Source organism: Trichoplusia ni, chromosome 1 (assembly GCF_003590095.1).
Source record: "Trichoplusia ni isolate ovarian cell line Hi5 chromosome 1, tn1, whole genome shotgun sequence".
Taxonomy (NCBI): domain Eukaryota; kingdom Metazoa; phylum Arthropoda; class Insecta; order Lepidoptera; family Noctuidae; genus Trichoplusia; species Trichoplusia ni.
In genome coordinates, this window is record NC_039478.1 from 7029756 (window position 1) to 7047727 (window position 17972).

The following is a 17972-nucleotide window of genomic DNA, read 5'->3' on the forward strand; positions in this document are numbered from 1 at the left end:
ATATTGATTATGCCTTATCTGTGTATGAGAACTCCTACGCAATTTTGTGCAGAAAGAGATCATGTCAGGAATAATGTAAACAGCAATTTAATCCTTGCATCGAATAAAACATATTACTCATTGTAGTTCTATTTTCCTTATTAAATTAGCATGTCAGAGATAGTTCTGTCAGCATTATCGATAGGGTTAAAGCGATCGTGAGGAGATTAGACAGATGATGTAGCGGACGGCGAGCGGTGCGCGGCACATACGCGCGTCGATCCGTCCGTCCCCCGCGGCGCCCGCCACTTGATTACAGGAGGGAGCGAGTGCGAGGCTCGGCTGGCGGCTGGCGGCCCGCGCCGACCCGCACTCCCAGTGTGAGGTCGTAGTCCGTACTAGCCGCAGGCAGCCTCTCGTGGCGCCCGACGCTCTATACCTGTTTAAAAAAAAAACGTTTTTCAACCTTTTCGTTGGCGCGAAATATCACGATGTCGGCCACAGAGGAACTCAGTGGTATTCTCTCGAGGCGACAGGAGATCAATGATAAACTCGAAGAGGGTTTAGAGGTTAAACCGAAATATAAATTCGTAAACGTTTATACGGAATTTCATGAGTTCTCCAGGAAGGAAATAAAACAATACGAGCAGACCTTCAACAAGTAAGTGGGCTTTTTATTTTATCAAACTCGATTCCGAGAGATCGGCGAAGCTGCATCTTCGCAGAAAGTCGTAATCCCAGCCACCGGCATCACCTGACCTTTATTGCCTTAGTAATTAGGTAGGAGGTAGGTGCTTATGTGCAAATAGGCTTCATCAACATTCACTATAATATAACTATTCCCTAATGGATGTCTGCATCTTACATGCGACAACTTCAGGGAAATTAAGTTAAATCATAAAATGACGACTGTTGCCTTGAACTTTGGCAAAATTGCCTTTGTTATGATACGTGGTTAGATTAATTTTCTTAATATGTAGTTTTATAGGTACCATAATATAAAACATGTAAAATGTAAAAAAGTTTAAGTTTTATTAAAAGCCTATTTATCTCTTTCTGTTGACTGCTCCACGAACGATAAAAGTACGTGGAGGTTGGCAACCTTTGAATAATACAAATAATAATATTATGATGATAAGTCCCCATCACTTATAGCTATCTTGGTAGGCAGCAGACACACAGAATCTTTTAAATTGTTTTATTTTTGCAACCTTAATGCATGCAGGTTTTACACTAGCGTAGCCTAAGATTATCGTAGTTTCTGTTTTACATATTGACTTTATGTCAAAGCAAATGAATATTGTTAATAATAATTTAATATGTGTAAAATACCCATCAGTTTTTTTAAAAGCTCAAATGAAAATAATGATCAAAAGGGGAAACACCGAAGAGAGTGAATAATAATTAATTAATTTTAATAGGTTAAACAAATAGTGATTACGTGTTAGTGTTTACTCATCACAAACATGAGTAATATTAGAAAAATCATACTCTTTCCTAGACCGTATGACCACATACTTAAGAACTTATATTTTATAGATGATAACATTTATTTCCTTGAACAATAAACTTAGGTACTAGTAATGCAAAAATAGAGTGTTTTTACGTAGATATTATATACCGATATTAGTTATATCAGATAAATGTTTACAGTGTAGATAATGCCAATAAACAATTGAAACTACGAGTTTAATCTTTGATATTAGATTTGAAAAGCCGATACCCTCATCACAGGCATCACAGGTAACTGGAAGAATGATTAGTTGATCATTCTTCCAGTGGCTTGTGTCAAATGAACTAGTAATCACGTTCGCGATTGTCTAAAAGACTTACTACGAGTTTTTTATTTTGCCGTTTGCGGTTCGAGAATACTGGGCTCTGCGTAAATGGTGAAAAGGTTTTTCCAGGCTTCATTAAAACAGCTAGGGGGTTTTTATGAGGTCTGGGAAAACCTTTACCGTAATTAATAAAGCTAACGCAAGTTTCTTTTGATACTGTGGAACCACCAAATTAGTAATCGCAGTAGTTTTATATATGACGGTTCAAATTAAGACATCAATAGAAATCACTGCGAAACACAAGACATTGATAAAATTGTTTAAATATTTTAACCATAGTAAAAGCTTACATAAATAAAGTTATAATTAAAACATAACATTAGTTCAGTATAATTTATTAGGTGAAATGACATCGCATCGTCGTGGGAGACAAAAATGAATAGAAACACGCCGAGTTTACGAGAATAATAATTTACATCATCGCGAGACTTTCAACTAGGCAATGAGATAACACAGTATACTGAATTCACACGTAATCACACGAAGAAACCCACAACAGTTAAATGTCTATAAACTTTGCTAATTTTCCATCATTAACGCAATAAGTGCAAGTAAAGCTGGGCAACGAATTACTGATCTAAGTTAGCACACGATTGGTTTACTTTTGAATTTAATTCTAATCTCAGGCATTACAATGGCAATGCGAATTTGTCAGTCATGATATTTCAATTATCTTGAAAACAATATTGTTAATATTCTCGTCCAAAATTCAAATCCCGATAGAAATGCCATTTGGCAAAAATCGATACTCCAATGTCAATCAGGGATTCTTTTTATGAAAACCTACTGAAGTAAACTTTGACATTACTTGATCTCCGTCTGCCACCTCCCAGCCTTGTAGCCAGTTTTGGATCTATGCAATTTATTTAGAAGCGACAAAAACGAGTAAATACACGATACATAATATGTTATACATCATTTATGATGTAGAAATCTCGCCTAGACAACATAATCGATGTCATGTTGCTTTTTGTATAGAAAATCGTTATGAACATAATATTCCAGTTTCTATTCTTACTCATACTTTTATTTCACTGCACATTTTCCCTCGTTTAGATTCCATTTTCATAAAAACAGTCACCTGGGTGAAACAGTCCATTAAAAATACATAAACCTTCCCTTTATAAAATTTATGAGCGTTTTCTCTTTAACGTGGGTACTATCTACTGGATACTTCAGCGGCTTCAAACGAGATGGAAGATTTTAATGCTAGAACAAAGTTAAAAGTCTGTCTGTACCTTTTAGTGAATTATGAATAGTTTGAAAGCCTTGTCTGCCTTGAGTCTAGACAGACAGTAGATAACTCTTGTGAACTGGGACTGAACGCTGATCAAAGATTTAACGTAGATTTATAAATCGCTACATTTTGTTTTGAAATACAATAAACGGATTCATAATATCGGTCACAATCGGTGTTCCCGGGGCGCTCCGGAACCGCCCGGGCGCCCGCATGACAACTTATCTGTGCCTCACTACTCAATATCATTAAACAAACAGATAAAATGCAAACAAACTGCTTACTGTGTCTCCACTGTTGCCACTAAAACAATAACTATAAGTCATCGTTATTTTTCAAACAAATTAACCGATGAATAGTGACAACAGTATGCTATTGTGACCATTGTTAATACTTTCTTGATGCAAAGAAAAATATTTGAATACCTTTAACCTATAGTCACAAATCGAAATTGTAAATAAATAATTGATAGCCCATATACTTCTGCACTTCGAATCTTGGTACACTGTGGACTTCTACAAGACTTGAAACACATTCACTTGCACTTGTGAATTTACAAGTAGTACCATCTACCTATGCAAGGAAGGATGATCGCTAGTTAGATACTTTTTTAAATTGGTTGATACCGGTAGGATGGAGGTCTTCTGTTGGACATAGGCCTCCTCCTGCCCCAAGTTGTGCCACAAAACGCGGTCCTCCGCCTTCCGCATCCAGTAGGTACAAGCCAGCCACCTTTTTTGGTCGTCTGCCGGGGGCGTCCTATATGTCCTAAAATCCATTCAAGCTTAGCTTATTTTTCCTGCATCCGGGAATTTTCCTTCCTAAGACATATTGTCAAGCCAAAAAGTATAACGGTAGTGCGGTCAACGTTAAAGTATTTTTGTGTAAATTAGGATGAATAACACGTATCGGAAGTAGCTTACTCAATGAACATAAAGGTAAATATTAGTCATGTTTCTTAGCAAAAGTGTAAGGTGTAAAATCTAGCGACAAAGATGAATCACTGTTTACTGCAGAAGTAAGTGTAACCACGTGCTCAACACTAATGTTTTGATAATTTACATTGTGCGCAGATGTGACTACTTACACATTGTAAGTAACAATATGCTTTTAGTGCCTCGGTTGTAGCACGGGTTATTTTTCTTTAGATAATAATAACAATACACTTTGTTCTCTTGTTGTGGTTTATCAAAATAAACATGAACTGTCTCTGTAAATAAATAAATGACGATCAATCATTCTGCTACTGACTACTTTGTGCTATACTTACTTATAGACAAGTAGTGTCTATAAAAACACTTTAAAATATAATACCTACATATATATAAGGGTATATATGTAGGGTATATACATATGTTTAAGGATTCCGTTCCCAATGGTTAAAAAGGAACCCCATTACCAGAAGCCGCTGCCCGACGCGGCTGTCCCGTCTGCCACCATTCAGTCACCACACTGAATGTCATCAACTATGAAAACACAACGATTGAAAATTTCACCGACAACACACAAATAATAGAAATCAGGGTTAAGCAGCAGTTTTTTTTGGCCCAACCCTTAGGAACGCAATTCCGATTCGCACTTGACGGATGTTATTTTCAAGTGTCATAACTATAATAAAGTCATTCATGTCACATTTTTGAGCGCAAATCTGTTCTTTATTGATCAATTTGCTTTCGGAAGGAAGCGCGTCGAAAACCGGTATTGATAAAGTGCAACGCGAACAAATCATTGATTGGATGAATCACGCGCCACTTACACATGTCGTACATGTCTTTATTTTATGACTTGACCCCCGTTTCCGCAATGAATAATAATTTTAATGAATCAACACGCAATAACTAGTCGGCTGGGTAAAGCTGTGTTTACGTTACGAGTAGGTTTGACATTTATTGCGTCTCAATTGTCGAACTCAAAGACTTAAACTTGTCCGTTACGTCACGGAAGTCTCCATACTGTCTGCTAGTCTCTCAATTTAAGACTTTCTCGTTGAATCGACTTATTCCAAACGGATCACATGGACTCAAATGTTTTTCATACAATGTCGATGTCTAGTGACGATATCAAATTCTGTGTTCAAGCACAGTAGTAGTTACACTATTGTGGAGGTTATATTACTGCTGTGGTTCAAGCAAATTGCACATGGGTCTGATAAATAAAATGGTGGCGTATACGCAGTGTTGTAGGTTGGTACTTAGGCACTTAGATACCTAGTAGTGAGTCAGGAGAACAGCTGTGACTTAGCAATAAGTAGTCAGTCCGGTGACTTAATTACACTTCGATAGAACATCCTCAATGACGCGTTCGATATCTTACAAAAATGGTTATTTAATTAAAATACTTAAAAACACTGCGTCATTTCTCGTATTCTTCTATAATAACAAATTATTCAGTAAACTATGAAATCACTTATATTGTCGCAGTTTATAGTATATATTCTTGATAACGACCAAATAACTATGAAAACGGATTTACAAACATGATAGTAGTTACTACTGAGAAAATAGTTTGTAATTTAATTTCAAACGATAAACATGTTTATGTAGCTATTGTTTGTAAAGCAATATAAAAGTAGGTAGGTATATCTAAGCCCGTACCTATTACCAACCTAATAATTATTAACTGATTACGCCACAATTGATTTACAAGAACAGTCCCAGTACGTCTATTCAAGGTTTTACGTAAAACTCATAAATAATATATTTAACTATCAATAAATGTTACAGTTATTGTATACGATATTTGCACAGTCAAATTGGGAAATAACACGCGAAGGTGTTTATAAGTAAAGCACGTGTAGAGCAAAGTAGAGCAGCGATTCTTAAAATACGAACCCTATGGGTTAACACTGGCCATTCGTGATGTCGAATTAACATTGCATGGCGATTAACATTTTGATATTTACAAACATTAAAGTGTTTGACATTGTATGAAGTATTAACTTATGTACCTACTTAACTAAGAACTTGCGTATTTAGGTTTTAATGTTTAAACGTTTTTATTACCTTTTGTGAAAAAAACTCCATTTTGAGGTGGGGGCCTTTGTTACTAGCTAAAATCCCCGGAAAATCTATACAGAAATCGGGTCAATAAATTTCATGTCAAATTAGAACCAATAAAAGCGGAACGCAAACTATCAATCATTTAAGTAATTTACCTTAGTAATATCAGATTTTGTCACAACTCCCATTGCAGTCACATTTCACTTATTGCATCTGTTGCCGCGAATTGCCTATTTCTACCGTATCGTAAGAACAATAACAATAACATGAACACATGCTTGAGACAGAGTTTCGTTTCACAGATAATTTACATTCTATTCGTGTTGCAACTACATTTCATTTTGCGGTTGCAATTGCCATGCAACTGTGTACTATGAATATAGATTTAAGTACATCCAAAATGAAGTATACGGTATGGTAAGTGACAGGAAGAGAAACTAGGTTCTTATGGTGTTTAGCGACGTGACCTGACCGCCATTATAATATAAAATCATGTTATTCAAGGTTGCCTATTGTTTCTTAGTTTATTGAAGCATGTTTTCAAGTAATGTTTGAAATATTTATGGCTATATGAAACGTGAAACTTGATAAATAAATAATAAAAAGTTTATGGTTAAGTTTTCGAACTTTTCCTTACCTGAGTCGTTCGTGGTTCTGAATTAAATCGTCAGTTTGACTTTACTTTTATCTACCAAGGTAAACCAGTTTATTTACCTTGCAAGATTAGTAAAACTATCAGTCAGTCATTAAGCCATACCGATCAGTCAACCTGAAACGTGAGATAGAAAACAGTTAAGGGACTGCGTAGTGCGTACGAAATTAGAACTGAGGAAACATTCTCAAATTTAAACAAAGTTGTTTATTTAATTTGGACAGCAAAGAAGATTTATAGTCATTAAGTACATTAAACAGCCTTTTCCCTGATGGATTTAAGAGATATGACGCGACTACCAAACAAACAGAAAAAACATTATTCAAATTTCAATTGTTATTTGCCAAACATGATATTGTACAGAATGTTCACTAAAATGCTAGTCACGCTATGTTCTGCTATGATAGGCGTTCAAATTTATAAGTAAAGGGTACAGATACCTAAACAATAACAGGTTTATTTTGAGTTCGGGATCAAACAAATTGGTAGAACGACTGCAGGTGGTACCAAAAACTGTGTTTGTATCGAAACAAAACATGGCGCTGCCACTGCAATGGGTCGATGACATTTTAAAGATTGCAGACTTCGTAGATGTGGTTGCAGGCGCGGTGTCATAATCAAATAGGTTTTATTCCGCAATAGGTGGCCGCATGAGACTAATTAAGTTATAGAAACGTGATGTAAGAATACAGTTATTTTATTTAAAAAACTGTGTTATTATGAGAAAAAAAAGGTCCTTTCGATTTAAAGTTGACCAGTGTTGTGATTTTCTAATCAAAAATAATGTCGACGGTGATTGAGCTGCGATATATACATCTATGTTATTCCTAGTTATTATGGCTCTGTTTTTATATAATCTATCTTTAATGCAGCAAATAAATGTACTTAGCTGAGTAATAAACGGGTGTGAGATTAAATGATAATGTATGCGCTGCCATTAGGTTTAAAGTCACGATCTCTCGATTTTCAAACCTTTTGCGAAACACGATGCAGCAATAAAAAATATCTAAATATAAACAGCGTAAATGTTTTTATATTGCTTTTGCAAGTGCTGATATGCGATAAAAATAATATGTGCTATACAAATACCACTCTCTGTTAAACTCTTTTTAAAAGGAAATATAAAGCTGATCTAGATTCAACCAAGATACCAAGTAGGTTGTATAGCCATATAGGCACCTATTAAAAAACGTTTATATAGCAGTAGTTTGTTGGAGATTTGCCAAATTGAAATGTGTTTACGTAATACCGACTTAATTTGACGCTGGTCATGTAATAAATGCAATGCGTTGCAGTGATGACACACAAAGTTAAGTAACACAAGAGCTAACATAGAGGTTCCTAGAAATTATCGTTTAGATTAAATTGCTTCTAACTGTAATGACTTTGATGAATGGTGACATTAAATAATTGTGTGTAGTGCAAAAAAATTGCCCACGAACTGTTTCTTGACAGTTGAGAAAAATATGTCGCATCAAGTCACATGACACTTACAGAAGGAATTGTCAAGCGACGGTTAGCCGTTATAGTAATTGACAATTCAAGCATGGGGCGATCTCCGTGGTCGATTATTGTACAAAACAAGATTGACCTTATTTTTGTGCCGAAGGACGTTCGTTTCTGTGAGGAAAGTTAAAAGCAATAGTGTTGTCAATGAAATCGTAAGAGGTAGACACGGAATTTTAATGTATTATTTGCGGTCTACTTAATTTGAAGAAAACCAGCTTGCCTTGTGTTCAAGCTGTCTGGAGCTTTTGCCCCGCGAAGGCTAGACTGCAACGCATGCGCGTAAACTGTTCAAAAACTGAAAATCACGGACAGGTACCATGTGCAGTACAGCCACATTAAATCAAATGCAAACATAATATTTGGATTATATGAGTAGTTCAGACGTGGTACCAGGAGCATCTTAAAAATCTGAAAAGATCATAAGATCCATTACAAAAACAGCCATGTTTAATGTTTAAGATAGAGTAAAACAAAAACAGATCTCTTAGAAATCATAAAAGGTTTTGTAGCCAAATCCATTTACATAAACAGCATCGCTAATTTTGATAGATAGACGGAGGCCCAAAGGTTGTTGAATTCATTAAAAGCGTCTGGACTTTAGTAGGGCACTATAATGGCATTTTATGATCACTGGCCTCATTTTTGTGGGTGTTTATGGATGGATCCAAGACATTGGAGTTTTATTGGGTCGTGGCATGCACGATGATCGTGTTATAAGTAGGTAGATGGTAATGCGTATTCATTCGTGATACAGACCCGATAATAGCTGTATAATTACCGTGATCTAACTTATGTTTCTTACACCCCTAAGCTGTTATAGGCTCATAGTTAGAAAATCGCTTTCGGAGTAAACTTAATAGCTAATTTACTTTTATTGTAGGTTTAATTCACCTTTATAGTCCATACAAACCTAATTGCAGTAGTTAAAAGTTACGTTGTAATCGAATTGGCGGTGTTAGCTTTTATCTCAACTTTCGCATTTCTAAAACATTTTAGAGTCTGAAATCTATTCAAATTTTGTTAGACATCTTATGGTTGTAATGATAGCTATTAATCTTTTGACTTGACATGACTTGATATTGTATCACATACAAACTAATAGATATCTTCGACTTTTTACACTACACAAATAAGCACCTTGATCAAAGTCACAGACCGTCAGGCGCTCATTGATTTCATTTGTTTTTTGTACGTACGGTGACAATAGTAAGTGTATTGTTTTCTCAGACACAGACATCCTGTCGTGTTACATTTTATCAACTAGACATAATGACTAAACGATAAAGAGTGCACAGGCGCACAGCAGTCTGTCGTAAACCTCATTCTTATGCTTCGTTTAGACTACGACAATACACGGACTATACAAACTAGACGTATAGACTCAGTGCGAACATAAGTTTCCGATGCTTAGAGTAGGTGTATCACATGTGTGAACATAGCTTTAATCCACAGCCAAAATTAAGAACTTAACACAAATGTTTTGGTAATAATGTCAAAGTTTACGTAACATATGGGGACTACATTTGGCCACCAATCATGTTTTAATAAACATAATAATTAAATCGTTCCTTAATTCATTGTTATGTTTGCGTCACAGGGATAATTGTATAATATTGAAACCGCAATGTTGGTTGATTGCGAGTGGACGTCAAAACATGTGAGTCAATGTCCCCCGCGGAGAATTGCTGCCGTTTCGGGAACTCCGTCAGAGATGATTCTGGTGTTTATATCTAAAATAGTAAACTTCTATAAATATAGGGAGTGCATACATTGAACATTGGTCCTTAACGCAAACAGCCATGTCTCATTTTTGAGTACAACTTTTATTCTATGTCATTCAAGTCCAAAATCTCATCTTGAGTAGTACCTACTGGATTGTATTTTTTTTAACTTCGCTTTAATTAAATATTTATAGCCAGCAGTTTCAGTTTTTTATCTAGGTAGGTCATTTAATCGTGTCAATATAAATGTGCTAGGTAGGTACGGTGTTACGTCAATATAAAAACAATACAGGTAAATAATTCATTAGCCTCATAAACAGGGAAATTCTCATTTTGTTCCATTATTGGCGTGGTTCTCACATAGCTAATTACCTACACACATACCTACTAATTAATTTAAAACTATTTGCTTAGGTAGCTATGTAGATATGTGCAAAAAATATACTACGTAATTATCCCAGTAGTGTCAGTAGAAGACAAACAAGTTGAACGAGATTATGAATGCAAGAATCTCCTAAGTGTACGTGTGAAATAGTAAGCGGTACTTACTTGTAGATCGTAGTTGTGTACTTAGATATTTATTCCTTTTTATGCTATACGAGTCTCTGGGATAAGGCGAAACATCCAATCCAAAAGAAAATTTATAAAATCATTTTGGAATTTCCGTTTTTTTGGGTTCAATTCAGAGTCTTTTCATTTTCCTAAGTATGTAGAAGTTCTTTATTATTGGAGCATTGAAATTGTAGTGTTAAAATTAACTTTTTATATGCTCCTTTTTTAGCTGGAATCGTGGTTCGATATATTTTAAAAACCATATAACTCGGTCTATGGGTATCGTATCCATTAATACGTCACTTTGTTTTTCTTTTTATCAAAATATATATTTTTACTCGTGTTAAATTATTTTGTATCCGTATGTACTTATTCAATACTTACTTGTTTACCATTAAGACAGATACTTACTTAATGTGTTTGTTTATACAGGGTTTATAGGTGATAAAGTTGACTTTGCTCCAAATTAGTAAATGATATCTAAACACCAACACCTACCAAGTATTTAGTCTGTTTACATTAGCATAGATAATAAATAACAGCGTATGAAGAGCTCGTAATTATCACAAGTGTGTTGCCTAGAAGGTAGATAATGTAGATATGTTCAAACGAAACTTTATACAGTTAGTTATGGTTAATTAACATTTCCCTGACGGTTCAAACAAGCAGTTACCGTAATGTTTAGCATTTCGGATGGTATGATCTTTCAGTTACGAATGTTACCTAAACTTTATAAAATATCAGCCATTTTGCAATTCAATTTTGTAGGTTGTCAGTTGTTGTTCTAATTTTGAAACCTTGTTCCACTCAATTTTCGTCATTTGAAATGTATTAGTTTTTTTTTTAAACAAATTTCGATACGGTATGTATTTTATGCTTGTTTTAAATAATTTGAATATGATTCGTGCTAGACTGGCAGGTTAGCCTTCTCTTACCTTGAAACGACCAAGACAATGCGATTTGTAACTCGTTGCCATATCTACGACGCTGTTCACTTGAATACTATGTAACTATACCATAGCTAATAGCTGGTAAACATGTTCATAGTCTTCATACTAATGTATGCTAATCAATTATCTACTTACTAAAATATCGGAGCCATATTTTGTGACATTTGTCAATTTCAAAACGAGTCCACATTATGTTATGTGCCTTATTATGTTTTGTTTTTATTTCGTTTTTTATGGACTTTAAACAAAAAATTGTTTTTCTATCAAATTGGTAATTTGATTGTTAAGTTGACAATAAAGACAATAACACAAGAATTTCTCAAAGCCCTAAATATTCCCGTGTAGCATAAAAAACAACATATACATACATAACAACGCAGTAAACTAAAACAATACCATATAAAAGGATACAATAAATCATAGTTTTACACTTCCCGTATTGTCTACGACATCGCACGCAGTTGTTAATGGAATAAGGGGACACACGGTGGCCTTGGTTGTGCCACTCTATTACACAGTCGCACAAACATGTAACATATACATACATACATGCCATATTTCCTATGACTGACTATGCATTGAAGGAAATTAGCATAACTTGACGCTTTTGAAAAATTTGTATAAGCATGTCAAGGTAGGTCTTGCGTAGTCTAGATCTAGATATATTTTTTTGAAGTTCAAACAAAGTGGTATACAAATCAATAATCAATTTACAACCTTGTTTATGTAGGAACATATATATGAGGGTCGTCTAATCTTTCAATCTATAAGTATTAAAATTTTGATGTTTAGAATAGGATTTTAGAAAAACAAATTATTCTTAGGGGTTTTGAGTCAGTGCTGTTCAGGTTTGGAATTAATATAAACCTTAAAAAAACAAAAAAAACATGGCTCACTTGCAAAGCTAGAAATTTAAAAAGATTAGGTGCTTTTCTTTTAATTCGAAGGAGTTGCTTGGCAACAACAATATTTCTATCTATATAAATAATAATTTAATTCAGCCATCATAAATTGAACTCATGAGTTATCTGATAGCCACGGCGGAATGAACCAGAAAAATATACGTCAGCAATAATGGTACCACACCCAACAAGATACCGAACAAATACACATTTAATTATAGAACTACGTACCAAGTATTGTACCAACATATAACGAATAAAAAGTTGTAGGAGTAACAAAAGTAACTACTTGTAAAGGACTTATCTTTTTAGTTTAATTAGCATTATAGCGTAGTTAGATAAACAACACCATTTTCTTAATTGCAATTGAAAAAGATTTTTTTATTACGATTTTTTTTCTCTTTTACGAGTTATTTATTTTTTGCTCCCTGTAGGTATATTAAAAAAAATCCCTTATGATACTACGAATTTAGGATTTGCATGCCGGTAATTTAACAAAAACATGCGCAACATAGTCTACCTACATATAACATGCCATCTTTTTGATAACCTTGGCCTTCTAGGTCTTAGATATCTAAATACATTTATAAACATTTTTGCGTAAGCGTCTAACACGTACGTATACGAAATACAAACATAAAACGTCTATTTTAAGATAAAGTTTAGAGACAAAAACAAATACGGGGCCTTTGTGTAAAAGGCACTTATCCCTTACTAATGTCTGAGAAAGAATGCAAGATAAGAAAACTCATACATCACTTAGATGTTATAAACATACGTGGGTAGTGAAAACAGTGTCGCCTTTACCTCATTTAACGTTGCGTGGGACCCTACATAATATAAAGGTAGCGAATGACCAACATAATTTAATTTATTTTATATAGAAACCTTATTCTTATCTACTCATGTTTTTTAAACGCCTGAATAGGTACCAGAGATACATCTCGTTACTTGTTGGTTGGGTCCCTGCATCTAGCATTTAGACTATTGACCCTTTATGCGTAGAAAAGTTTTGGAGGTAGTTAGTACAACTCCTACCAAAACTCCGCATTAGTTTTCTGGAATTTTCGCAGGTTTCACTAAAGGAATTCGGTGTACTGCGCCTGCCCAGTGAAATGCAGATGGCCTTTTTCAAAAACAGACAATTAGAAGCTGTGAATTGTGATGTGATAGCAAATCTCATAAGCTCTAACTTGAATAAATTGATCAATGTCCTAATCTATATTTCTAAAGGACAAATACCTCTGTGTCACCAATATTTCACGCAATGAATGTAACTAGGTGACTGGTGAGCTACGTGTATGTACGTGGTCTCCATACCTAAGTTTGTCGTTGGTTAGTCATGAGACAGGCTTGTGTAACCACTCATAGTTTGCCAAATTTATAACAAGAAGCAGCAAGTTTATATGTAAAACGGCAACAAATTGCTTGATCAAATGAGGATTAGGTTACTAAAAAAGTACCCACATATCACCATAACTCAATGATGGCATAACCATGACATAATCAATAAAACCAACTTTCAAATATTAATAATTTTACTCAAATGAATACTGATGAGAAAATTCATTGATTAATTAAGAGTTACGTGCTTTACGCAAACATTAATTTATTTTTTGTCATAATCACAAACCGGGGAAATGAGCGAAAGTAGCATATTTCAACGTAGGTAGGTATATAAATTAGCATTCCCCGTACATGACACTTTGAATAACGTAACGGTCTTTCGTTCCATTATGTGGTGTACAATGTATGCCTTCTTTCTAATAAGCTACGTAAGAACTTTCCTATTGTATTGACGCTACTGTATAACAAAACAATATTTTTTGTTAATTGTCATGAGAGCACTTAAATATTTCAGGGAACCGTTCATTTTAATACCCAATTGTTATTACATTGCAGCTAATTATAGTCGTATTAAAGTGAGGTTCAGAATGGAATAATTATTTGTAAACAAATCGAAAGTGTGTTACTAGCACAAGTTACCGGAGATCTTTTTTAACATTTAAAAGCCTATGCATAAGTTGTTACGTTTTTTTAAATTGACATAAAAAACCAATAGGGATTCACATTTATTTGTAATAATGGTTACGTGTCAAATAACGAAATAGAAACAAATGAGTTATGTACTTCATTAAAAAGTAGGAAAACATGTTTTTCGCGAATGAGCAACTAAATTAAGAGTTCACAAGATGCAGCCATGTTTAAAAAGATGGCTGACCTCTTGATTAACTTTGCATCTAATAACATGAGCCAATGTTATGTAATGTTGCTAAAATTAGAACTTAGAAGCGACGCATTTCCGCATTTTTACGTCATTAATCGTAGTAGTAGGTAGTCTAAATCCAACCATTTTTAATAAAAGCCTCAAAATACTTTGTAGTTTACATCTACAAAAATCGAGTTGTATAAGTATTACATTACCAAGTGAAATAAATCACCTTACTATTAGCGGAGTGGCAATTTTTTTTAATTTTACCTAAAAGTATTCCTGTCTGCTATTAATCCATTTAACATTTTTACCCCAATTATCGCTGTTATAAGAAACTACTTATGTTTACAATAAACTGCCCAAAATGGTATTTATTATAATTATTAAGTACTTATTATTATCTTTCCGTTTACAGATTCGACGAAGGTCGCGATGGTTACTTAGATCTGACTGAAGTTAAGCGTATGATGGAGCGTTTAGGAGCCCCGCAGACGCATCTCGGACTGAAGGCTATGATCTCAGAGGTCGACGAAGATGGAGACAACAGAATTAGCTTCCGGGAATTTTTACTTATATACAGGTAACTATAACTTCCGAAGGACTAAGGAGAGAAAAGAAACTATGGGCAACAAAAAGCCAATTACAATTCCTCGCGTATAGAAATTAGTGACATTACACCAAGTAGGTGTTTCTTATTAATAACTTGAATCTTACGAACAATATCTATATGCTTTGAAAGTGCGTTAAGTCCGACAAAGCGAGAAAGTACAGTATTACTTGGTCCCATGTATATAACTCTTATTTCGTAAAAGTCCAATTGGCATGACTAATTTGAGTTTCACAAAATACTATGACGTAAAAATATAGTACTCGCTGCAAACGTACTGCGTAATGTTGTATAGGTACCTCTGATCCAGAACCTCCAGGTTTTGTGTTTGTCCTGTTTGAAACACAAGATGAACAATAATAAAGTAAAAAATATTACTTAGGTCTTGTTTCTAAATGGAAAGAGTTAATTATTTGAGCAGTCAAAACGGTGACAAAGTTGAGTTATTTCTAACAATAGTTTATTATTTTACAGAAAAGCCCGAGCTGGAGAACTTGAAACTGATTCCGGTCTAGACGCATTCGCGCGGCTTACAGAAATAAACGTGGACCAAGTCGGCGTAAATGGCGCCAAGACCTTTTTCGAAGCTAAAATAGAGGAACTGGCCAAAAGCAATAAATTCCATAACGAGATCATTCAAGAACAAGAAGAAAAACGGAGGGAAGCCGAAGAGAAAGCCGTACGAAGGCAAAGATTCAAAGAGAAGGCAGCTCTATTTCAATAATTCATAATGATATTTAATAGATTATCTAGTCTTAAGCTGTTACCAAGGCTTTATTGTGAAAGGAAAACATAGAAAAGTATAATTGCCGTTATATTTTTCACTAACAAGTTTCAGAGTCACCAAAAGAAATCTGATATTTAATAATGTGTATGTGAGATTCTGAACAGAGGAGAATGGGATTGATGTGAATGAGAAACTTTATATATACAAGGGTACTACTGTCTTCAATTAATCAATTATACTAAAATATATTAGCCTCAATTAATTTTTATAAGTAGTTAGTGACATAAATGAAAACAATCTGTCCTGTGTCTATTTATATGAAATAATGGCCTCATATTGCTTGTACCATGTAAGAAATGTAATAAAAACTCGATACTCTCATTATTTACTGTTAACAGTCTAAAGTTGAGATTAGAAATGTATGATGCCTTGTATATGTTATTATGTTAACAAAGATTTTTATACTTAATTAAGTTACTTGTGATTTAACTATAAATTAGTCACAAAAGAAATAAAGAGTTTATGTATAAAAAGGTTTTTTATTTCTTATTATGTAATTACAAAGTATTTTTACTCTTTTTATAAGAATTTATAAATCTTAAATAGGATAGCATATAAGTAACTGTACAGTATTGTCATATTAACGCAAGTCGCAAGGACCCTCTCCCCCAATAATAAAAGCAGTATACATAATAAAGTGGTCCACATCAGACAACAATAATATTACATACTAAAACTTACATTAATCCCTGTGGATTAAAAGGAGGAGCCTTATGTCCTTTTTTAACACAAAACCATAAACTAACTTGAATTAATAATTCAAGTTCAAAGACAATAAAAAGGTTGTAAAATTCATTCACTGGCTTTCTTCCATTTCCGAATCATTTCTGAAAGTATTATGTTCTTCATATGATCCATTCTGATTGATATGCATACTTAGGTCTATTTGTTTTCTGGAGAAAGCAGGTATTTTGTCCAGGTCTATCTGTTGCATATTACTGAGTGTCTTAATTAATGATGTGTTCTGAAATTACCAAAAATTCTATAATTACCAAAGCTGAAGGATCTAAATAAAAGCAGCAACAGCATTTTAGTAATTTTATTAATTATATTTATTCATTTATATTTACCTGAATAATATTTTTTTCAAACTCTCCATCAGGGTTGGTCAATTCTTTAATTTGGTGTAGTTCTACAGAACTGGAATGAGCATGATGTAAAATTAGAAATACATTACTTACAACTTACAGTAACTGTTATTATAATAATATTATAATAATGTTGTTATCCTTTACACAAACCATGGGGAAGCACTGACCTCTTTAGGTTACAATATTTGACTTCACCATTTGACATTGGTATTTTAGATTATAAGAAAGAACAGATTACAGACATCTTTGAAAAGGCTGTCTGTCACCGTTTGACATTGGTATTTTAGATTATAAGAAAGAACAGATTACAGACATCTTTGAAAAGGCTGTCTGTGCGAAGTTGACCAAAATGAACTCTGCCTAATAAAGCCTATGAGAATAAATAAAAATCTCTATATAAAGAAGTATTTGCAGGAACATCTTAAGTAGACTATCCTAAATAAAATAGATATGAATACTATCTTACATTAGTCTGAGCAGTTGATTAGCAGTTGTAAGTTCATTTTGTAAATCTTGTTGTAGCTGCTGCGTTATTTGACTTGTATTCCCTAGTGTAGTCATGATAATCTGTTGCGATATAATTATTATTAGGTAAATCACTTATTTCGTAGAAGTTATGTGCACAACGACTTTAATTTCGAATTTGTAAACATCAGCAGAGAAATGTCACTTGTCAGTGTAAAGTTTAAAGCCGAAAATGCCAACATCACAAAAATAACCATAGTCAAAAGAAACAAACGACACATACAGAGGACAGACATTATTGACGAAAATTTATACCTTTGCAAATTATAGTCTTGACCAGCTTGATATTGATAGCATTTCATTTGTTAGAAATAAGGTTTATTATTTCCCAAAAATAAATTACTTTTTATTGTAAAACATTTTTCATTGATAGCAACCTAGATAATAGTCAGTTAAGTCAGCTGTGAGCTA

General features: G+C 33.9%; 2 protein-coding genes across 3 annotated transcripts; one reads left to right on the plus strand and one right to left on the minus strand.

Annotated features, from left to right (window-relative positions):
- Positions 1-64: 64 nt before the first annotated feature.
- LOC113492452 lies at positions 65-17890 on the minus strand. Of its 2 annotated transcripts, XM_026869901.1 has the most exons (3): positions 17503-17728; positions 17016-17085; positions 16687-16909 (listed from the first exon to the last, which is right to left on the minus strand). In XM_026869901.1, exons 1-3 carry the CDS (start codon positions 17595-17597, stop codon positions 16742-16744), a joined length of 333 nt encoding a protein of 110 aa, XP_026725702.1. In that variant the 5' UTR covers positions 17598-17728; the 3' UTR covers positions 16687-16741. The 2 variants fall into 2 exon arrangements, with proteins under 2 accessions (XP_026725709.1, XP_026725702.1); XM_026869908.1 differs by lacking the exons at positions 16687-16909; positions 17016-17085 and adding an exon at positions 65-418 and having other exon boundaries at positions 17503-17890.
- Positions 366-15949, plus strand: LOC113492438 (EF-hand domain-containing protein D2 homolog). Its single transcript, XM_026869893.1, has 3 exons — positions 366-640; positions 14967-15131; positions 15633-15949. Exons 1-3 carry the CDS (start codon positions 471-473, stop codon positions 15880-15882), a joined length of 585 nt encoding a protein of 194 aa, XP_026725694.1. The 5' UTR covers positions 366-470; the 3' UTR covers positions 15883-15949.
- Positions 17891-17972: the final 82 nt, after the last annotated feature.